General features: G+C 49.5%; 1 protein-coding gene and 1 long non-coding RNA gene across 2 annotated transcripts; one reads left to right on the top strand and one right to left on the bottom strand.

The window, feature by feature from the left end:
• Positions 1–252: 252 nt before the first annotated feature.
• On the bottom strand, positions 253–4,188 carry LOC139707817 (uncharacterized). Its single transcript, XR_011709239.1, has 3 exons — positions 4,088–4,188; positions 1,543–2,161; positions 253–570 (listed from the first exon to the last, which is right to left on the bottom strand). It is a non-coding gene; the product is annotated as an uncharacterized lncRNA (long non-coding RNA).
• A 3,225-nt stretch (positions 4,189–7,413) lies between these two features.
• Positions 7,414–21,571, top strand: Gng4 (G protein subunit gamma 4). Its single transcript, XM_027947947.2, has 2 exons — positions 7,414–7,518; positions 21,443–21,571. Exons 1-2 carry the CDS (start codon positions 7,414–7,416, stop codon positions 21,569–21,571), a joined length of 234 nt encoding a protein of 77 aa, XP_027803748.1.
• Positions 21,572–22,744: the final 1,173 nt, after the last annotated feature.

Here is a 22,744-nt window from a genome sequence, read left to right as displayed (position 1 = left end):
GCTTGGGCTGGGTGGGGTGGATTGTGGGCACCAGACAGCTCAAGGGAGCAGGGAAGAGGTACATGCATGGAAGGACTGGGATTAGGTGAGAACTAAGAGGCCTCCAATCGTGGGCCTCACACTCGAAGAGCCCGGGGGTGGCAAGCCTCTGAGTTCTGAGCTCAATGTGCCTTGTAGACTCCACTTAGTTTAGACTCCACCCAGGAGTTTTGAAAAGGCTGGGAAGGTCAACGAGTGAGAAGACAAGCCATAGACAGGGAGAAAATATTTGTAGGACATGTATAATGAAAGACTCACCCCAAATAGGCAAAGAACTCTTAAAATTCAATAATAAGAAAACAAACAGCACTGTTACAAAATGAGCAGACGTTCTGAGCCAGCAGCTGACTCAAGAGGAGCAGATGGCACATCAGCCGTGCAAGGATGCACCACATCATTTGTCGTTAGGGAAATGCAAATGAAAACAGTTAACAAGATAGCGCTATGCACCTACTATAGTGGCCCAAATCCAGAAGGCTGGGAACACCAGATGTCTGCCAGGACAGGAGAATCAGGAGCTCTTGCTCATTGCTGGTGGGAATGCAAAACAGAGTGATCACTTTGGAAGACAGTTTGCCAGTCTCTTACAAAACTACACCCCCTTTTACCATAAGATCCAGCAATTACACTCATCGGTATTCCCCCAACTGAGTTGAGAACTTATTTTCACAAAAATCCTACACATGGATGTGTGTGGCAATCTTATTCATAATTGCCAAAATGTGGAAGCAACTGAGATGTCCTTTGGTCAGTGGGTAGATAAATAAAATGTGGTGCATCCAGACAACAGAACATTAGCACGAAAAACAAGGGTACTACTGGGCGCAGTGGCAGATGCCTGGAGGCTGACACAGGAGGATTGCAAGTTTGAGGCCAGCTTCAGCAAGTTAGTCTCAAATAAAAAGGACTCAAAAAGGACTGGGGATGTAGTTCACTGGTAAGGTGCCAGTGGGTTCAATTTCCAGTACAAAAAAAAAAAAAAAAGGGCACTATCAAACCTTGAAGACACGTAGGAACCTCAACTGCCCATTGCTAAGTGAAAGAAGGCGGTCTGCAGAGGCTGCATGACATTCTGGAAAGGGCCAAACTGTGGACACACTAAAAAGATAAGTGCCAGAGTCCAGTGGGAGGGAGAACGGACAGGTGGTAGAGAGTCGGGACGTGTAGGGTGGTGGGTGCCCTGTGTGGCGCTGTGAAGGCAGACCCCAGGCTTACACACCGTGCAGACCCAGGAAGGGATGTTGTTCTGTGGCTGGAGAGAGCCAGCAGGAGGTCAGACACTCCCCAGGTGCTGAGGCTGAGGCTCACTGGCAGTCCCCCCCTCCATCCCTCAGGAGCTGTCTGAAAACCACACCCATGACCAAGACGCATACCAAGGTGGCAAAGGGACATGGAGAGGAAGCGGTGTCAGAGCAGAGAGGACAGAGGAGCCTCCTTGATCTGTTCTCGTGAAGCACAGAAGTCCTAAGGGGAAGCATGTGACGTGGGAAATCACACACGTACCTGCATGCTCCGCAATAAAGTCATCCTGCTTTCAAGAAAGATTGAGTCTCCAGAAATGTGGAAATTGATGGTTTGCCCTAAAATCGTTTATGGAAAATTCATTCTTGCTGGATGATGCTAGGAGCTGGGATGTGACAGCATTTGTCCTTCCTTCAATTAAAATTACATCGAAGACTCAAAACTATCACTTTTCTCTGTCAGTCACTTCCCCATCTGTAAAAATAGCTTTTTTGTTGAAACAATGTCATGTGAAATGGAATTTGACATAATCTGAATGTTCCAGGCTGCCTTCAAGGGACGGCAGAAGCCAAGGTCTTCAGACTTGTTTGTTCCAGCTGTCCTCTGGCAAAGGCCCAGGGGACCCTCCGGCTTCTCCCTTCAGCATTTAAAAAACCGGGGAGCCTTCACAATTTGTGATTGCCATTTTCAGATGTCCCTCCTGCCTCTTTAATGTAGATTCAGGTATAAAATAGAAACAATCACTCCATTGCTTCATCAGCCTTTGCAAGCCAGGAATACAGTGATGATCGGGAAGGTGAGGTCCTTCTCCCTGCCCAGCTGCTGCTTGATAGTGAGACAGACTGATGGACACACAGGAGGGCGTGCTGTGGCTGTTGAGCTGAATTTAAAGGGTGAGAGAGGTCAGGGAAGATCTGGAGGTCAGCACAGCCCACCACGTTATGAGAGTTGAACTAGCACTAGGCAGAAAGGAAGGGCATTCTTGGCAGAGGGAATGGCGCACAGAAAGTCCTGGGTGGAGCAATCCCTCTGCAGGCTCAGCAATTTAACAAGATCCTGAGCAACTCAGAGAGAACCTGTCTCTAAATAAATTTAAAAAAAAACAAAAAAACATGTGGATTGTAGAAGAGAAACTTGAGAAGTGACCCTAACGGAGAAGCGCTTCTTCCCGTTTTCCCCTTACTCTTGTGCTGTTGCCTGAGAATGGGCCAGGAGCAGAACGGCAGTGTAGACAGCTAGTGCATCCATAGAAACCCTCATTTCTGGCCAGAGAACCCGGGAAGGGAGCCCTTGTGGTCATTTTTCCCCTTTTCTCCTTTCTCCCATAGCCTTGCCCCAAGGGCAGGCTCCAGGTACAGAACTTAGTGGTGGCAGCACCGAGGGCCATATCTCCAAGATAAACCCTGTCTTCCAGCAAAGAAAACAGGGAAAGGGGCTCTTGTGAACTGGAGAGTGTGGGAGGAGTCCTGGGGGAGAGAGAGAGTGGGAGAAGTGGATCATCTCGTTTTTTATAAAAACCCACAAAAGCCCCAGCCTCGCCCATGGCCAGATCTTAAGCGGCTGAGCAAAACTTTGAGAATCCATCCAAGATCCACATCAGCACTCAAAGCTTTGAGTAATACATGCAGGGAATTGTACACACTTTAAAAACTTAAGCGAGGTTAGACTCTGACCTAACCAAATATGAAAACATACTCCTGAACATCCCATGTATCAAAGGGGAAATCACAAAGGAAACTAGAAATGTTTTGAGTTGATATCAAAATGTGTGAGCTTCAGTGCTTATGGGGAAATTTTCACCATTAAATGCTATTTTAGAAAAGAAGAAAGGTCTCAAATCAACAACTTCATCTTCCACTTTAAAAAAGAGAGAGAGAAAAAAAATTAAACCGAAAGTAAGCAGAGAGAGAGGAACTAATAAAGATAAGAACAGAAATCAGTGAAATTAAGGACAGACAAATGAAACCTACAGCTAGTTCTTTGACCCATAGCCAGATTGACCAAGAAAGAGAGAAGACAGATTATCAGTATCAGGAATGAAAGAGGAAACAGCACCACAGACCCTACATACATAACAAGAATATTTTCAAAAACATTACATGAATTCAATAGCTAGATGAAATGGACAAATTCCACGGAATAGACAACAATCAGACTTATCACAAGAAGAAAGAGGAAAATTGAATAGTCCTGTTTCTACTAACACAAGTGAATTCGTAGTTAAAAACATTTTACAAAGAAAACTCTAGTCCTAGGTGACTTCACCGGGGAATTTTTACCAAACATTTAAGGAAGAAATGAGACTAATTCTAATTCCATCCAAATTTTCCAAATAATTGGAAGATGAAGAAACATATCCCAAATGAGGCCAGAATTTTTCTGATACCAAACCCCCTTAAAAACATTGTAAGAAAGCTGCAGACCAATATTCCTCATGAACATACACAGAAGTCCTCAACAGAATATTAAAAAACTGTGCCCAGTTATGCACAAAAGGGGCAAGACATCATCACCAACCAGATGGGGTTGGTCTAAGAAATGAAAGGCAAGAATAGGGCCCAAGTAAGTCTGGAGGTTACAGTAGTCCAGCATGCCTGTGGCAGATGAAAGGTGGGGGCACCAGAGATGAGGCTGAGAAGGAGCAAGGGGCCAGCCCTGGACACCTGATTAGGGAGACGGCTCACAACCCTTCCTCCCCCCACTGCAAGAAAAGACAACACGTGAGCCAACTTCCTCTGTTACCCTGGATTGCTGCTGTCACAAACCACCAAACATCTGGTGATCTAAAACAACACAAATTGATTACCTTACAGTTCTAGAGGTCAGAAGTTCAAATGGGATGTCGGGGGCTGACCCCAAGGTGTGGTAGAGCTGTGCTCTTTCTGGAGGCTCCAGGGGAGACGCTTTTGCTTGCTCTTTCCAGCTTCCAGAGGCTGCTCATGTCCTGGGATCCCCCTCCTTTAGGGCCAGCAGTGTCACAGCTTTTTTTCTCTCTGACACCAAGTCTCGTGCTTCCCTCTTTCACTTTTAAGGACAATCGTGATCACAGTGGGCCTACCCACATGATTCACAATACCCTGCCCACCTTAAGAGGGTCAGCTGATCTGCCATCTTCACCCAACTGCTACCTTAGTTCCTCCTCATCATGGAGCTTAACTGGTTTGCCGGTTCCTGGGTTGGGTCACAGACATTTGGGGGAAGGCTGTCACCCCTCAGGAACCCTGATGAGATTAACTGTGTTGCTAGGCAACATTTCTTATGGTAAAGATGTGTCCCGTTGGTAAATTACATGAGAACTGGGAGTAGCTAGGAAGAAACCTTAAGTTCCTGATGTAGAAACCACTCTGGAGTTTGGGCCGTTGCTATTGTCTGAATGTTTGTCGCACACCGTTCATAAGTTAGAGTCGACCCTCAATGCAAAGCATTTAAGGTCTGTAGCATTGGAGGCAACGGTCACAGGGTTCATCCCTGACGAGTGGCTTGTGCCTTACACAAGGGGTTGCTTTTTGCCCATAAGTATCGAGCAAGGAGCTGGCAGGTGGTGGGCTCAGATAGGGGACCTGCTGGAACCCACCTGTGATGGCATCCCAATCTTGGATTTCCTAGCCTCCACAACTGTGAGAAAGACATTTCTGTTGTTTAAAAGCTACCAAATCGGTCAGGCACCGTGGTGCCCACCTGTAAACCCAATGGCTTGGGAAGCTGAGGCAGGAGGATTTTGAGTTCAGAGCCAGCCTCAGCAACTTAGCGAGGGCCTGAGAAACTCAGAGAGGCCCTGTCTCTAAATAAAACATTAAAAGGGCTGGGGATATGACTCCGTGGTTAAGCATCCCTGGGTTCAATCCCTGGTACCTAAAGAAAAAAAAAAAAAAAGCTACCGAATCTATGGCATCTTATGGCAGCCGCCTGAATGGACTAAGGCAGACTCCTGTTGAGGGCCCGCGTGGCTGTCACCAGAGCTGTGGCTCTTGTGAGAGGCACCTTCCTATGTAGATCTAATCTCCTTGCACCTCACCCTTCACGAGGGGCTAAGGTCACCCCTGGCTGTAGTACAACCTGCGGTGAGAACTTCCCATAGAGGAGCACCTGTGCTCCTGGAAGTTACTCAGCTTTTGTGTCATCGACGGTGGCCCCCTCTATTCTGTCCCCTCTCCTCGGCCAGTGGAGGACCCCAGTCCCTTCACTTGCTGACAATGCTCTTGGAAACCTTCCTGCTGTATGTTTTCAGAACCCAAGTTTCAGGCGCTTGGAGCCTGGGTGGCTGCCTGGTCCCTGGCTCCAGCCAGGTCCTTTGTTTTTGTGGCAAGTTCCTCCAGATCCCTGGAGTGAACGCAGCTGAGCAGGGCACCTAGTGGCACTTGGGAACAAGCCCATCATCTGAGTGTTGTCCATCCTGGGGTGGCTCTGTCAAGGAGGGAGGCAGACATGGACATTTGTCCCTCTGTGAAGACCTTTGAAGTCACCTGACTTTGTCCCACCTCCATGCTAAGTGCGCTGTGGCTGAAATCAAGTTGTATAAGAATGATAGTCACCAACACCATAGGCAGAATTGTCTCTAGGACATAGAATTGAGCTGGGTCTTTATCTTCTTTGTTGTGATTTTATTTTCCTACACTGGACGTGTATTTGTATAGTAAGAACAGACCTTGTGAACTGCTTCCGCTTATCAGCAGCTGCTAGAGCTAGACCTTGGAGTGACGGGCAGAGGAACAGGACAGGTGGATGGGCCGTGGGCCGTCTGGTGAGGCCCCAGTGGCCTTGTCCTGCAGATGGAGTCCCAGTCTGTTGTGTCCTCTCAGGGGTTCTCTCTCTGCCTTTAGCCCACAGTCTCCTGGAGGGTTGATCTGAGAGTCCCCGGGCTCACAGGGAAGCTGCTGAGCTTGGGAGCGAGACACCATGGGACCAGGACAGTGGGGACACCGGGACCCAGCAAGGAGGCTTCCCTGAGCCTCTACACACACCTCTGGTTGTGCTTCCAGGTGAGCCCCAAGGCCAGAGCCCTGAGTCAGCCTCCAGCTGACGACTGACTGCTGCCACCACCAGCCTGCGTCCCCTGCCCAGGCCTCTCACTGTGCCATCTCTCAGCAGGTAAGAGAGTGACCTGTCTTGTCCTGGTTCGCTCAGGAGCAGGGTGGGGATAATGCTTTCAGCAAGACCAGCTTCTTCCTCCAAGCACACAGCCGCAGGCCACTGCTGAGCCTGAGCCTGATGAGGGGTGTTGGCCTCCACTCTTCCACAGCCCCAGTAGGGGGCCCCGTGAGTCAGACCAGCAGCCCTGGGGAAGGAAGCAGTGCCCCGGCGCCACCCCAGCTCTGTGCTTCCTGGGTCGGAGCCACAGGTGCAGCCCATCAGAGGCCCCATGAAAACCCTCCACCAGGTCCCTTGGGCATCTGTTTGCAGTGACCGTCCTCCATGCTCAGACCTTAATCTTTGCCTCTCATGGGCGGAGTAACTGATCTGTGCCAGGCAGACACTCATGGTGGGACTGTTGGCATTACAGGGTCTCGTCTTAGTCACTGTCATCTTTATGGGACAGACCAGGAGAATTTCTTCCCCCTCTAGAACAGCAAAGCTATGCTTGGGACAGAGTATGGGTGAGGTTATTTAGAAACAGGCTCCCGACCTGAGGTCTGTGAGCCTCTTGGAGTGACAACAATCTAAAATCTATAGCAAAGCAGTTTCCCCTCAGAAGCGCCTACGAGCCGTGTGAGCCAGGGGAGACCCTCAGCCAGCCTGCAAAGCCTGGAGTCCGGGTCCTGGGTTCACACACTGATCTCTGGAACTTCTGGCTATTGGCTTCATTTCTCTGATTTTTGCACTTTTTTTTTTTTTTTAAGAAAACAAAAATGAGCACTGTCTTGCCAAGTCAGCAAACAGGTGTGTCGATTACTGACTTCCAACATACTTCCAGGTCTTACTGGTGGTGACGCTCTAACCAGGGGTTCATCTCTTTGTCCTCACTCTCCCCGAAGCTGAGAAAGTCCCCACACAAGAGCACAGCGTCCCGCTGTCCTTGCTGTCCTGAGCATTCCCCTCTCTGCCCAGGGTCGGTTTGTGGTGGGAGGCGGGGAGGCAGGGAGGCTGAGAGAGCAGCCTCCAGACCTCCCCTGTGCTTGCTTCCAGGGAAGCAGGATGAAGGAGGGCATGTCCACGTCCAACAACAGCACCACCAGCATCTCCCAGGCTCGGCGAGCTGTGGAGCAGCTGAAGATGGAGGCCTGCATGGACCGGGTGAAGGTGAGTGCATGGGCGGGCGCAGGGCCTTGGCAGGGGCCAATGCGCTTGCTTGGAGTTTGGAGCATGCCCAGGGTTCACGTGACATGGAACACAGGGAGTGCCTGATTGTGCAAGGAGGCCCCCAAACAGACCCCTGCTCACTTCAGCCTGAGTAACCACATCTTCCTGCCAACAAGTGAGCAAGGGAGTCCAAGGATGAGGTCAGTCCCAGGGTTTCTGCCCCATGCGGTGACCTCGAGGTCAGGCAGCTTCACTTATTTGGTGACAGGGGCATGCTGGGGGTGTAGCTTGGAGCCATGCCCCTGTGTCAGATGCTCCTGGGGGAGGCTGGGAGTGCCGGCCACTCCCACTGTGAGCCGCTGCTGAGGGCAGGCCCCTTTACCAGGGAGAGCTCCATTCAGCAAGGCGAAGCCCACTTCTCCAGAGCCCTATAGAAGCTGGTCAGAAACCAGTGGAGCTGGCAGCTCTGAAACGCAGCTGGGGCTGGGGCTGGGGCTGGGGCTGGAACAGCGTCGTGTCCACGGAGCCTGTCAGGACACAAATCCAAGGCTCCTCCTGCTCAGCATCTGGGATTCAAAAATTAGAATCTGCACCAGCAGGCGACTCCTAAAGTCTGTGTTGGCAGAGCTGGCGCCCTCGGGGCTCCAGCACTGAGCCCTGTCTCATCTGGAGCACGGCTGGCCATGCCAACTGTTGCCTCTGTGAGATAGTCACCCTTCCCCACAGGGCTTCGGGTACAAGCCATCAGAGGAGCCAGAAAGCCCACACAGAAGGACCTGAAGGTAGCCCTGTGTGATGGCGCACGCCTGTAATCCCAGAGGCTCAGGAGCCTGAGGCAGGAGGATCATGAGTTCAAAGCCAGCCTCGGTAACATCCAGGTGCTAAGCAACGCAGTGAGACCCTGTTGCTAAATGAAATATAAAATAAGGCTGGGGATGGGGCTCCATGGTCGAGTGTCCTGGCCATGAGTGAATGACCGCTCTGCCATGTGCATGAGGTGCTGTGCCCCCAACCCTGCACAGACACAGTCCCTGGTCCTCGGTGAGAGGAGAGAGCGAGGTTAGCACCCAGAGAGCAGGGAAAGCCCCGGGGTTGGGGGGACTGAAGAATGCCCGAGGAGCGCCAGCTGGAGGAGTGCAGATGGGCAAGGCCCCTGCTGTGAGGACGAAGACCCTGGTGAGAGCGTTCCCAAGCACAGCCCTGCAGAGCAGGTCCTGGAAAGCCGCGTTAGCAGGCCATCTCCACCACAGTGATCAGGGCTGTGGGCTGGGACGGGTTTAGGGCTGACACCGGACAAGGAAAGGTCAGCGAACTCATATGCAGAGAGCCGCCCGTTGGACTGGCGAGGGCTTTGGGCAACTCAGGAGCAGGCGCCATGCACACAGGCGCAGGGCCAAGCCACAAGGCCACTGGAGTGCGAGACGAACTACCAGTGGGTGGCAGATCCGCTGGTCAGAGGCCAGGAGGCAGCAGAAGCCCTGAGTAATCAGGAGAGACGAGGGGCAGAGGCTGGGCTGAGCAGAGGGCCAAGGGGCAAATGCACCAAGAAATTGAGCAGAACTCAGAGAGAAGACATGGAGACGCCAGCAGAGAGGTAGAGCCCTAGGTGGAGGCCTGGCCAGGGGACTGGGAGGAGTGGCCACCAGGTGGGGACTCTCCTTCAGCTAGGAGGCTGGGTCTGTCAGGCCTTCCCTTCCCCTGAGACCCTCGCGTAGGATCTAACACTAGGAGGAGAGGTCCCACGCCAGGTCAGAGGCAAGGAGTCTCGGGAGCTTGTGCTTTGGGATGTGTGGCTGGTCCAGACCCTGGGGACTCCAGGGAGCAGCCAGTGATGGCCACGTTGCTGTGGAAACAGCCATGTCACTGAGGAGAGGCCGCCTTCGGGCACAGGGCATGGTCACCCCTGCCATATCTTCCTTATATAGCCTTCAACATTTTAAAATATCATGGTCAAATGCATAGATGCATGATGTGTCATTTAAACCCCTTCTAGATGTATATGTCATCACGTTAAGTATGCTCACAAGGTGATGTGACCATCGACACCCTCCAGCTTTAATCTTCCCAAACAGACATTTGTCACCATTACAAACACCCTCTCCCCTCCTCTCCTCCCCTAGTCCTGGCAGCTGCATTCTACTTTCTGTCCCTATGTGACTGAATGGTTGAGTGCTCCTGGATTCAATCCCTGGTGTGTATATATATATATATATATATATATATATATATATATATATATATATATATTTTTTTTTTTTTTTTTTTTTTTTAAAAAGCTCCCAAATAAAGATACCGACTTTCTCATATTCTCAGAGAATGATCTGTGGAGATGTACTCAAAAGAAATGAGCTCAGTGTGCTGAAGAGACCCCTGCCCATCTGCATACTGCGGACCAGTCCAACAGCCAAGGCTCAGATGGGCCAAGGTGTCCGTCATCAGAGGAATTCATACAGGAAGTGCATACCCAGACAATGGGAATAGTACTCACCCTTGAAAAGGAATGAAATGCTGACATGGGCCACAGCACAGGTGAACCTCGAGGACAGTGTGCTAAGTGAAATGAGCCATAACAAAAGGACAAGTGCTGTATGATTCCAATTGTGGGAGGTCCCTTGAGTGCTCAAATTCATAGGGACAGAGGATATATATATATATATTTTTTTTTTTTTTTTTTTTTTTTTTTTTTTTAATTTAGAGACAGGGTCTCTAAGTTGCTTAGGGATTTGCTGAGTTGCTGAGTCTGGCTTTGAATTCACAATCCTCCTGCCTTAGGTTCCTGAGCCTCTGGGATTACAGGCATGCACTACCAAACCCATCTTATTTGGGGGTCTTAATTCTTGTTTTGAAAATGATACTCTGTTTCTCTGTTCATAAAAAATGGTACTTGCTTATTTTGGAAAATTTTGGGGAAATGCAGACCAATAGAAAGAAGAAAACTGAGTGATCTGTGACCACCACAGGCTGGTGTTTTTTCAACTGAATATGTCTTACATATTATAAAATTGAGGTTATAGTGTACCTCTTTTGCTTTTCTCATCCTGATTTATCACTGAACAACGTTTTGTGATTATATATCCAGGTCTGTAAATACTCTCCTAAAATGTCCTATTTAGTATCTGTTTTCTACGTCATCTGGAGTACTGTGATTTATTGAAGTGCTCTCCTGTTCTCAGACATTTCACTTGCTTCCACTTTGGGGTATTCTGTTTAAAAAGACACTCAGTGAACCCACTGGCCAATAAAATTTACACGTTTGATTATTTCTGTAGGATAAATTCCTAGGGACTGAAAAATTTCTTGAACAAGAATACACACATGGAGAACTGTCCTTTTTTATATTTTATTTAGGGACAGGGTCTCCCTGAATTGCTTAGGGCCTTGTTAAGTTGCTGAGGCTGGCTTTGAACTCATGATCCTCCTGCCTCAGCCTTCTGAGCCACTGGGATTACAGGCGTGGGCTACCATGCTTGGCTATGCTGCTTTTCTGTTTTATGCTGTAGAACTTTATGAAAAGAGATGTAAATGTGCAAAACTGTTAATTTACACACGAAAATATGCATTAAGACTACAGGATAACCTCTGGGGAAACTCCCAGTCACCAGTTCCTCCCCCAAAGGGCTGAAAGACTTGCTCATCACCAAACCCACACACTATCTGGGTCTCAGGAGTTTTTGGTCAAAGAAGGATTCACTTGATCTACTTAGAACAGCTCACTTTTGATTCAGGTCCCAAATCAACATCATGGAAACAGGATCAGGTGGGGTAGTCAGGACAGACTAGAGAACTTCAGCATAAAATTCAGTTTCCGGGACTAGTCCTCACAGCAGTGCAGAGGGATGATCACCATCCAGCTCACATGCTCCAGCTCGTGGGGTTGCCGCTCTGAGCCAGGGATTAGCCATCCAGCCAGGGCCACTGACACTTCGCCAGAACAGGGCTCGGACTCCTCCCTCTTGGATCGTTAGTTGAAGTCTGGCATGTAGGTCTGACAGACAGGATCAAGGTCACATGCTGGTGCCCAAGCTGCAAGGGATTCTTGGAAAGTGAGAATCAACATTCTCAGATCCTGTTTTGAGATATCAACTTTTTCCCTACACTGAGCACATGGAGAAGATAGTCCCTCCAGCCAGAGAAGAGGTCCAGGTCCTGGGGACAAAGTGTATGACCACTGTCCACTGTAGCCCATTCTTGCTTATTTCATAGGTGTGAATCAGTAAATACAAGTTCATTTCTGAAATCGATTAACATATTTTGAACGTATTAAAACTGCAAAGAGGGGCTGGGGTTGGGGCTCAGTGGTAGCGCACTTGCCTTGCATGTGTGAGGCACTGGGTTTGATCCTCAGCACCACATAAAAATAAATAAATGAAATAAAGATACTGTGTCCAACTACAACTAAAAAAAAAAAAGTAAGACACCAAAGCAACCCCAAAGGTATCTGTCTTAGTAGGTGTTAAGTTGAAAAACTAATTTAGATTTTCTGATTTAATGTCAAAAACAATGTACTTTGCACTAGGAAAACACTTAAAGTGACTCAGACTTAGAACTTAAAAAAAAAATGGGCAGAAATATACCAGTTACAGTCAGTATGTGTAAGATCTACACGAGAAAGATAGTAAAACTCTGAAGAAACAAATCAAAGAACATCTGCATGAATGGAGAAGCAGTCTGCGTTCATAGATAGGAAGACACAGTATTGTCAAGATGTTTTATTCCAGCTCCATTTCTAGATGCAGGACTAGAAACTGCCAGAAGACAACACGGGAGGCAATCTGGATGACCTTGGGCTTGGCAATGAGTTTAAGGCACAACAGCAAAAGCACAACCCGTGAAGGAAAATATGACTAAGTTATTCTTCATTAAAATTAGTAACTTCTGTGAAAAATTAGTAAGGAAATGAAAAGCCACAGAGGGGAAGTCTTTTTGCAAAGAACATAGATGGTAAGAAGACATTCAAAATAGACAAACCTCTTAAAATTAAACAATGAGAAAACAACCACGTTTAAAAATGGACAAAACATCTGAACGGATCTCACCAAAGATAACATATGATGGTAAATAAGCACAGAGTCCCGACATCGCATGTCCCTAGAGAATTGCAAACCCAAATGAAATGCCACTATCACTTATGACAATAGCAAAAATCTAGAAAACCAACAGTGTCCTAATTTAATAGATTGAATTATGTTGGGTGCATGTATGAATACGCAAGAATGAATCCCACTAATGTCAGCAATGAAGATGTTAAATATACAGGCACACGTATCAATAAGTAAATAATGTCAAATGCTGGTGAGGACCGGGAATAACTGGGCCTCTTATTTGTTGCAAGAGGGAACCCAAATGACACGGCCACTTAGACTCTCTCTTACAAAGCCAAACAGTACCCAGAGCAAAACACGAGGAAGGGTCCAGGGCAAAATTGCATCAGGCCAACTTTCCCCACTCCTAGTGTCTCTGCTCGCCTCCTTTTTGTCTGGCTAACTGACCAAGGTCTGGAAGGACATGCTGGACTCTGACCAGCTGTGCTTCTCTCCTGGCCCTTCCTCATTTTCACCTATAAAACGAGAATATATAAACTTCTTTACCCAGAAAATGCCAAGGAGGCCTGCCTGTAAGCAGCCCTCGTGGGGCACCTCGCACATCCTAGAAGCCCAGGGCTCAGCCCCGGCACTGCCTGGATATGCAGGCTCGCAGAAGCAGAGGCGGCACTGCCCGTCGGAAACCACTTCCCCAGCCGTGAGTGGATTTGGGAAGGCCGTACCTGAGAGAGTGAGACACTCAGAGCATGGAAGGGCCGAGAGATCTGAAGAGCAGAATGCCTTGCCTTGGACTCCGAGTCCTTACTGCAAAATAGCTGCTCTCTAAACCATTGTTCAGTTAAGGTTCAATGTAAGGACAACCCCAATTCTAGTGTGGATTTCCAGGAAGCAGACTTTGAATCATCCTGAGGTTCAGTTAGATGAAAATGTGTGGGAGCATTTGTTCCATTGAGTCTTTGCCTTTGTAGTGCTGGGGTTGAATCCAGGGCCTCTCACTGGCCAAGCAAGTGCTGTACCACGGAGCTGCACCCCAGCCCAGGAGGGTTTTCCTAAGTATATGTGTTTTAGGAGGAAGACACTAAAACATATCATAGAATCACGATATTTAAAGATTTCTAATACTCTTTCAGGAACAGGCAGATCATTGGAACAGAGTAAGAAGTCTCAAAACAGACCCCAGACTATTGAGAATTTGGAACACGATCCCAGATGGTATCTCAAGTTAGTGGGGAATAGATTATTAATAAATGTTGTTAGATATTGCTAGCACTTTGAAAAATAAATGAAGCTACATGCTTCACTAATTTTATCTAAGTAAATTTCAAATGAATTATATTCATCTGCTCAGACTGTCAAAATATCAGGCTGGGTGGCTTAAGTTAACAGATTTATTTTTCTCAGTTCTAGAGGCTGTACGTGCAAGATTAGGGTGTAAGTGAGGGTTTGTGTGGTGAGGCCACCTTCTCATTGTCCCGACACAGCCTTTGTTTTGTGCTTGCAGGGAGAAAGACCTTCCCTCATGTCTCTTCCTCTTCTTATAAGGACCCCAGTCCTATCAGGTTAGGACCATCCTTTGACCTCATTCACCCTAAATTATCTCCTGAAAGGCCCTGTCCCCTATCGCTGTCACATTGGGTTTGTGGCTTCAGTTTGAATTGGGCAGGGGTGTGATCAATGCATAGCATGGATCAAAGATTTAAATATAACAAAGGAAACCACAAGAGTACTAGGAAGCAGGAGGGATGTTTTTATGACATGAATTTGAGACAGACTTTCTGATCATGCCATGAAACCCACAGTTCATAAACTAAAAGTGTTGACTGTGCATCAGGCTGGGATCCTGTCGTCCTTCAGCAATGTGGACAACCCACATTCCATTTGGTGAAGCCTTGTGGGAAGTTTGCTGAGTGGGCGGGGATCTCACTCCTGGCTTTTCCAAGTTTGTCTGGATCCAGAGCTCTCCCCACCAGAGCTCTCCCCATGGTCTGCTAACAGACACCTTTACTGCACCCGGCTCCAAGTCTCTTGCACTTTTCCTAAGAGCCGCCATGGGGGGAATTCTTTTGGAAGAAAAGCAGCCAGAAAGCAGCCAAACACATAAGGGAATATGTTTCCTGTGGTCATGTTTTCTCCAGTTGATAAAACTCATATGGTTGAGTTGATGAAGCCAAACCAGAAGATTCTAAAGCCAAAGACTGTGTTAAAACAGAAAGGATAGACTCCAATGTCGCGGCATAGCTGGTGGAAATCTGAAAACCATCAGAAGCACAGAGCTCCTCCTGCTCCCAGGTTGCTCACCCGTGGCTGAAGGTTTGGGAGGTCCAGGGCAAGAAGGCAATTAGGAGATGGGAAGATGGAGAGAGCCACCTCTCTGAAAGAAGAAACCAGTGGGGCTGGGGATGTGGCTCAAGCGGTAGCGCGCTCGCCTGGCATGTGTGCGGCCCGGGTTCGATCCTCAGCACCACATACAAACAAAGATGTTGTATCGCTGAAAACTAAAAAATAAATAAATAAATATTAAAAATTCTCTCTCTCTCAAAAAAAGAAGAAACCAGTGATGCCGAGTCCCTGGCCCATGGGGGTCTTGTCTTGACAGTGGCCACAGTGTCCCAGATCTAGCCTGAGCCTAGGGGACCTTCCTCATTGCAGGCAGCAGCCACAGTGTCCCCAGGTCCAGACCAAGCCTAAGGGACCTTCCTTTTTGCAGCTCCTCCTGCATCACAGTTTGGGCTTACCCAGCTCTTCATTTCATCACCTTCCACAAGAAGCCTCATCCAGACCTGCAGGAAGTAGCTGTGCTTTCTACAGTCAGATTTAGAAATGAGTTCAAGGAAAGGGTGTCAGAGGGCCAATTCTAGGAGTGGAGTCAGATCAAAAGAGAGCAGCCTTTAAATTAAACCAAAGCATAAGGCAGGATAGGGACCCAGGAGGGAGGAAGGTGCCCCAGGAAGGAAAAGGGCCCTTCCAGGCACCAAGCTGCTTCTCTGGGGGCCCTGTGGGCATGGAGTTGCCCTGAGAACTGGGAGAAACCTTCCCACTCCTAAACATCCTTTCCGTCCTTCAGAGAGCAACCAAATACATAAGGGAATAATAGTAGCCCCTGCCTGCAGGGCACCATCCGCCTCCTCACCTGGCTGCAGTCCAGCAAACATTGCTGTTGCCATTTGCAGAGGAAGCTGAGTGCCCAAGTGTGCCTCCTGCCCAGATGTGCGTCCTGTATAGGCTGCCTCCTGCTCAGGTGTGCATCCTGCCCAGGGTGCATCCTGCCCAGGTGTGTGTTCTGCCCAGGCTGCGTGTCCTGCCCAGGTGTGCATCCTGCCCTGGGTGTGTCCTGCCTAGGAGGACAGGGCAGGTTAGCCCCTGGTGCAGCCTAGCCAGGATGGTGCTGCCAGACTCACATCCACTGCTTCTCCCTCAGCCTTCCTGGAGCCCCTCTGCATTGGGGCCAGATGAGGGGGGTCTTGCTGTGTTCCTCACTCACCTCAGTAGTTCCCATCACCATACAAAATGCTCTTTTGGTAAACTTACAAAATGACTGATTTGTGGCTTTCTTTGTAGTAAGTTGGGAAATACCAAAGCGGAGATGGTCCATCAGGTAAGACTTCTAACAATCTGTTGGAAGGGTTTGGCTAAGTCAAAGTCCAGGGCAGATGTGAGTGAGTCACACATAGATGGGCTGCATGGGAGCTTTGCTTGTCCTGGGCTGGGATGTGAGGACACCTCTGATTTAGGACAGCTTGGAGATACTAGCCCTCTCACATGCCTTAGACTCACCTCCTTGTGTGCAGTCAGCTAGGATGTGGGGGAGCCTTTATGGCAACCTGGTGACTTACCCACTGGCAGTTATGCAACCTTACAATTCGGAGGGGGCTCCCTGCTAGGTTGTTTTTTTATTCACACACAGATCCCCCCCACTTCTGGTTTCCACCTGTAGGCACAATCTCACCTCCTCTCAACCAAATGCTACATGTGGCATAGGGTAGGACTGGCTGGGTGGGCAGAAGCCCCTCCTGCTAAGGCCATCTAACAATGACTGGGAATCCCCTACAGTGGAGCCACTGAAAGCCATAATATGGAAGCATCTAGAGATTGCCCTTAGGGGTCTGTAGGAGGACTTACTGAATATGCGTTTTTTGTTTTTTGGTTTTTTTAAAAGAGAGATTCCTTTAGGAAGTGGCATTAGTCTTAAATACTTTCCAATGTGAAAAGAAGAAAAGAACAATCTTAAGAACTCACTCTGTGCCAGGTATAGTGGTGCACACCTGTAATCCCAGCAGCTTGGGAAGCAGAGGCAGGAGGACCATGAGTTCAAAGCCAGTCTCAGCAACTCAGTGAGGCACTTAGCAACTCAGTGAGACCCTGTCTCTAAATAAAATACAAAAAAGGGCTGTGGATGTGGCTCAGTGGTTAAGCACTCCTGGATTCAATCCCCAGTACCAAAAAGAAAAAGAACTCACCCTGATTCTGTTTAACATCTGCTGTTCAAATTTAGAGGCAAGGTACACACTCTAATGTCCTAGGGATACCCCGAGGCTAGCAGGACTCCCCGTGGAGGGTACATCAACTTTGACCTTGTAGAAGATCCATGCCTGGAGCTGGCTACAACCCACCTGTGCCCTTAACGAGGATCCTGCTTTGTTTTCTGGGGGTAGAGGGAGGAATAGGCAAAGCCAACAAAGATGCTTCTAGTTGATTTCAAGTACTATTGTTCAACAGACCCAGACTGCTGAGAAATAGGTGTGGTTTCTCTACTTTAAATGCAAAATGCAGAGGTTGTCACAGTAAGAGTAGTAATTATGTCATCTGTCTTGTCATGGAATGTGACTATAGTAATTGCAACATTCTCTCCCATCCCTGAAGCTTGTAATTATAGTGCAACTAACAGGATTATGTGCTAACTTGGGCTGTTTTAATCACCTCTTTTACTCTGAAATGGATGGTAAAATTCCACAGTTGTTCCCAGACTACTGATTCTTTTCAACATCTGCTGTCCTGTAGCTTTGTGTGTGCGTGTGCTGGGGATGGAACCCAGGGACTCTCACTCGCTAGTCAAGTGCACCACCACAGAGCACAGTCCCTGCCCTGGGCTGTGGCTCGGGCAGTCCATCATCACGGAGCTAAGAGCTGATGGGGGACGGGTGGGTGAACATCCACAGTCAGGGAGCTGTAATTTTCTACCAGGATGAAATTCTGTCTTTGAAAGCAAATTGTCTATTTTATGTTTCAAAGATGGCAGATGTCTTCTGGAATCTGGAGATGTCTATCACCCTTATTTTATAGGAAGGAAACCTCCAGTCAGAAAAATCAATCTAGGGCTGATTAAGAAAACCCTCTCTTGGGCTGGGGCTGGAGCTCAGTGGTGGAGTGCTTGCCTAGCATGCATGAGACACTGGGTTCGATCCCCGGCACCACATAAAAATAAAAACAAATAGAATAAAGGTATGGTGTCCATCCACAACTAAAAAAATATCTTCATAAGAAAGAAAGAAATAAAACCCTCTCGCCTCATGTCTAAGGATCAGATGTAAGTTGATTAATGCCTGGATATTACACTGAGAGTCAGGATGTCACCTTTTATGTGTAAGGCACACGGTGACGGTCATGGCCTGTGCTTATGTTTTCCAATCCCATTACAGTAAATGCCTGGGTTTATCTGAGACCCTGTGGGTATAGGGGAATAAAGGGACTTCAGATGCCATATCTGGTTAGGGAAGCTCCCTGGGGTGTTTGTTGTAAGATGACATACACTGCATTGGACACCGCTGTGCCTGACAAGCCCATCCTCAGTGGTATAATTGTCTTAGTCCATTTTCTGCAGCCGTTACAGTCCTCGAGGCTGAGAAGTCCAAGAACATGACTCTAGAGTCTGGCAAGTATCTCTGAGCTGCGCCATAATGAGGCGAGAGGGCAGGCAGTGGCCGAGAGGGAAATCCAGCCAAACCTCCTTTTATCAGGAGCCCTGAGACAACAGACAGTTCCTCCCTCTGCTCATGAGGGTGGAGCCCATGTGGCCTCCTCCTAGAGGTCCCACCTGTCAGCACCACCCAAGGCCGTTGCACCCCAACCTGAGTGTGGGGGGTATGCAGACCACAGCAGTGGTGCTCCAGAAACTCGGGGTGCTCCTGAGAGCCCACCTGGGCACAGAGTGTGAAACCAGCGCTCTGTGGCCATATGCTGGCTCTGGTGGCATCCACTCCTGCGATTACTGAGGTTCAAGCACAGACAGGACTCAGGATCCAGAGTGATGGCTATGGGGACACAGCTGTGATCTGGAACCAGCACGGAAAGCAGATGATCTAAGAGCAGCCTGTTTTCTTGAAAGGAGCATGGTGGCATCAAGTAAGTGTCACTTTTGAGAAGCAGCAGAAAACTTCCTGGATGGAACCTGCTCAGGACTGTCAGGACAGTCACAGTGCAGGTGTTCAGCTATGAGGGAAGAAGGCTCACCGCTATGGGAGGGACACAAGGACCCAACCAGAGTGGCCCCCAAGCCCCTCGAGTCCCCTCCTCCAGGACGTGGCCTGATGCAATGTGGAGGTCCTGATGCAGCCCCCGGAAGGCCACCCTGAGGTTACTCTCAGAGACCTAAATTAGGCTAAGCCACCCACGAAGGCTGTTGCTGACATCTGCAGTAGACTGACTCGGAAAGGAAGCTCTGTGGTGTCCCGAGAGCCCGCCTCTGGCTGCAGGTGGATGGCGTGTGCAGGTAGCCATCATGTGGTCAGCCTTGGTCCCCCCACAGTGGAGACAGTCCACACATCCTGATGATTATGGTGACTTCATCACTTCTGAGTCTTCTCACTATGGGGACAAACACCTCACTTTGTTCTTTCCTTACGTCCTCTCAATTAGTTACAAGGAGGATGTTCAGCAATCGCTTCCTTGATGAGATGACGAGGTTGATAGAGAATTCAGAATCAACTGGAGCACGGCCAAGGAAATGAAAGAGGTGGAAATTGAAAACTAGATACTGGAGAGGACGGAGAGCCAGAGGAGGCATCCTTGAAGCACCTGCAGGCCTGATTGTTCTGAGGAGGAAGGGGTGGCTCCCACCCCCAGCCCTGTCTGTGCCAGAAGAGGGGCTGCAGGGAGGAGTCCACTGCAAGAACCCAGTGGTGTCTGCCCCTGTGGCTGCAGAGAAGCTGGCGTGGGAGGAGGGAGTGACACCTGCAGCAGCCGGGACCCCTTTCAGGAAGGAGCTGCAGCAGGGCTCAGCCCAGGTGCCCACCCACCATGTGGTTCCTGCACAATGCCCCCCACAGCTCTGTGGCCTCAGAGTCAACTTCCCTACTCCTTTGCTCCTGTCCCTTGTGATGCCACACAGGTTCCCTGCAGGCTTGGTGCACTCCAGGCCTCCATGTGCCTGGGAAATTCCTACAAGGGTGTCCTGCAAACTACTGCCAATTTCAAACACTCCCACTCAACTCAACAGACATTTATTTAGGATCTAAAATACTGGCCACAGTGCCACTAAAGGTAGAACCAGAAACCGGCCCAGTAAAAACAAGCTTAGGGATATCTAACACTCCCAGTTTTTACTGAGAAAAGCAAAACTTGAGAGGTTGATTTCTTTGCCCAAGATCGCACAGCTAGCTTAAGGGTGGAGATGAAATGAGAATCCCTGTGTTCCTTGGTGCCCCTTTCTCCATTCCACACTCCTAACAAATGTGGGCTCTGTCTGGATTTAGGTAGACTCTTCAGTTCTACTCCTACTTGATTTATCTAAGGGAAAAAAATCATTTTGGAATTATTAATAGGATTCCAACCACTGCTAGTGTGGGTGTGTCTGGCTGGAAATCAGAAGAAGAATCCCTGTAAGATGTGAGCCAGCCTGAGTAGGGACGCAGGGGGCTTTGGAGCACCTAACTCACTGATCGGCTTTATAGTTCTAGAGAAGACCTGGTGTTGGGTGCGCCAGAGGCAGTGGGGGTGGGAGTGGCTGTTGTGCACTCCCCTGCACCGAGTCTCTCCTCTCTGGAGCCTGGGCCTCAGCCAAGAAGTCTGAGGGGCAGCTGAGTGAACGCTCAGGCCATTCGGGCATCAAACGCTGAGGAGCCATGAACAAAAGAACTGGTAACTTCATCTCCCCCAGCAGGGCCTCCCCAGCCCTCTCTCTGCACAGATGGGGGCAGTTCACTGCTCGATGATCAATGATCAATGGCTGATACCGTGCATGGATTAAGATAAGTCTGAAAGAGCCAGGGCTGCCTGGCCAGAAGGGGCTCCCTCTGCCGGAGTGGCGTCCCTCCTCAAAAAGGTACGGTCTTATAAAACAGCAAAAGTGTGTCCTGGGGTTGGGGTTGTGGCTCAGCGGTAGAGTGCTCGCCTAGCATATGCGAGGCCCTAGGTTCAATTCTCAGCACCACATAAAAGTAAATAAATAAATAAATGTGTGTGCGTATATATATATATATATATATATATATATATATATATATATATACACACACACACACACACACACACATAAAGTGTGTCCCGTGAGGGGAACAGAGTCCTCTCATGCTTGGTCCTGAGAGCAGACTGCAACAAAAGAGCTGATCATAAGGGTACACCACCTCCGCATCCTGGCCAGGGCAGCAGCCTTCTGTCTGACTCTTCCAGAAACGGACCAGCAGAGTCATTGCTGGCCGTTGGCCTGGACCCTGCACTCTCCTCCAACGAGAGTTTGACAAAGGGCCTGGGCCTTCCTGCCAGCTCTTCAGCCCTCTCCGGATGCCAAGCCGGCCTAGCTTCCAGGGGTAGCATCTCCACCGCAACGTCCTGGGTTTGCACCACCCGCCTGCAGCCTGTCCTCGGGCGGGTCCACCCTGCTCGGGGACTTCTACCCTGGACCACTCGGAGCTGGCCTCTAACCAAGCACCCGTGCTGTGTCCCCACAGGTCTCCCAGGCAGCCGCTGACCTCCTGGCGTACTGCGAAGCGCATGTGCGGGAAGACCCCCTCATCATCCCGGTGCCTGCGTCAGAGAACCCATTCCGGGAGAAGAAGTTCTTCTGCACCATCCTCTAACCCCAGTGGTGAATGCCCCTCCTCCGTCCACAGAAGCTGTAGGGACCGTGCATGCTGTTAGCCTTGGGGCGCCCCCGCCCCACCCCACCCCCAGGCCGGCTCACCTCAGTTTTTCATGTTTTCTTCCTGATATTCCATTTCTTTTTATTTGTATTCTCTCATTTTTATGTCATTTTCACTAGTGGCAAAGAGAAATAGACATTTTTATAGCCAAATGACAAATGTGCCCTGTAAACGGTAAGATGGATTTAAGGGTTTACGGGTTTTAAACACCAATTCCCAAGTTTAAATACATGTAGTTAATGAATTTACTCGATAATTCATTGAAATGAAAAAGCATGCCCAAGTAGCCCCCACTTCGGTAACTTGGTTTTGGATGAGAGCATCTCGACCAACTGCGAGGTGCGGGGGTCCCCCGCCGGAGAGAGCAGCACTGGGGTCCCCCACTCCCGCTCCTCCAGGGAATCAACAGCTTCCCTGACCTGCGCTGGGGGCCGCGCAGCCCACCCCGGTTGGACGGCCCTTGCCTCCCTCCGCTTCTCATGGATCGCTGCAAGGTGGTCCTCTTCCAAATGCAACCTTGGGGTGGTAGCCACTGCTTGCCCTGACCCTAAGCAAGGACCAGGACAGCCCTCAGTCAGTACTCAGGCACCGCCACTGCCACCTCTCCTGCTCTCTACTACTCTGGCCCGGTCCCATCCACAAGGGCCCTTGCTGGGAGCAGCACAGGTCCAGCCAGGCTTCAGCGGAGTGACAGCAGCTCCCGGGAGCCGCCCGCTGATCTGGCCTTGGCGCCAGCTAATTTAACCCTCCAACAATGGAGACCACGAGTGAAGGTGTCTCTGGAGGGAGGGAAACTGAGGCATGAGAGATGACGCGGTTTGCCCACAGTTATGGACCGCAGTGGGGAAACCCTACTGCCCGTGCAGGAATTCAAGCCCCCAACCTCCTGCGGCCCTGGCTGGGACGCCTTCCAGGCTTAACCTGTGGCAGGTGGGTGGGCCACATCAGGAAGCTCACCCGGTGCTCAGCAGACTTTCCCACCTCCGCCCAGAGGAGCCTGCTGAGCCTGCATGGGGGCAGCTTATGGAAAATGAGCCCTGCGGGGCCCCAGAGAAAGAGAGGTCAGCCTGCATTAGCCTGGGAGCTTCTGAGACAAACTGCAGGCCCCAC

Source organism: Marmota flaviventris, chromosome 12 (assembly GCF_047511675.1).
Source record: "Marmota flaviventris isolate mMarFla1 chromosome 12, mMarFla1.hap1, whole genome shotgun sequence".
Classification (NCBI taxonomy): Eukaryota; Metazoa; Chordata; class Mammalia; order Rodentia; family Sciuridae; genus Marmota; species Marmota flaviventris.
The sequence above is the reverse complement of the archived record's forward strand: the minus strand, read 5'-3'. Positions and strand labels throughout refer to the sequence as shown.

Excerpts from the sequence above, each read along its gene's own strand:
- Gng4 (XM_027947947.2), top strand. The coding sequence starts at position 7,414 with ATGAAGGAGGGCATGTCCACGTCCAACAACAGCACCACCAGCATCTCC. Across the intron at positions 7,519-21,442 it reads CCTGCATGGACCGGGTGAAG|GTCTCCCAGGCAGCCGCTGA; the intron begins GTGAGTGCATGG and ends GTGTCCCCACAG.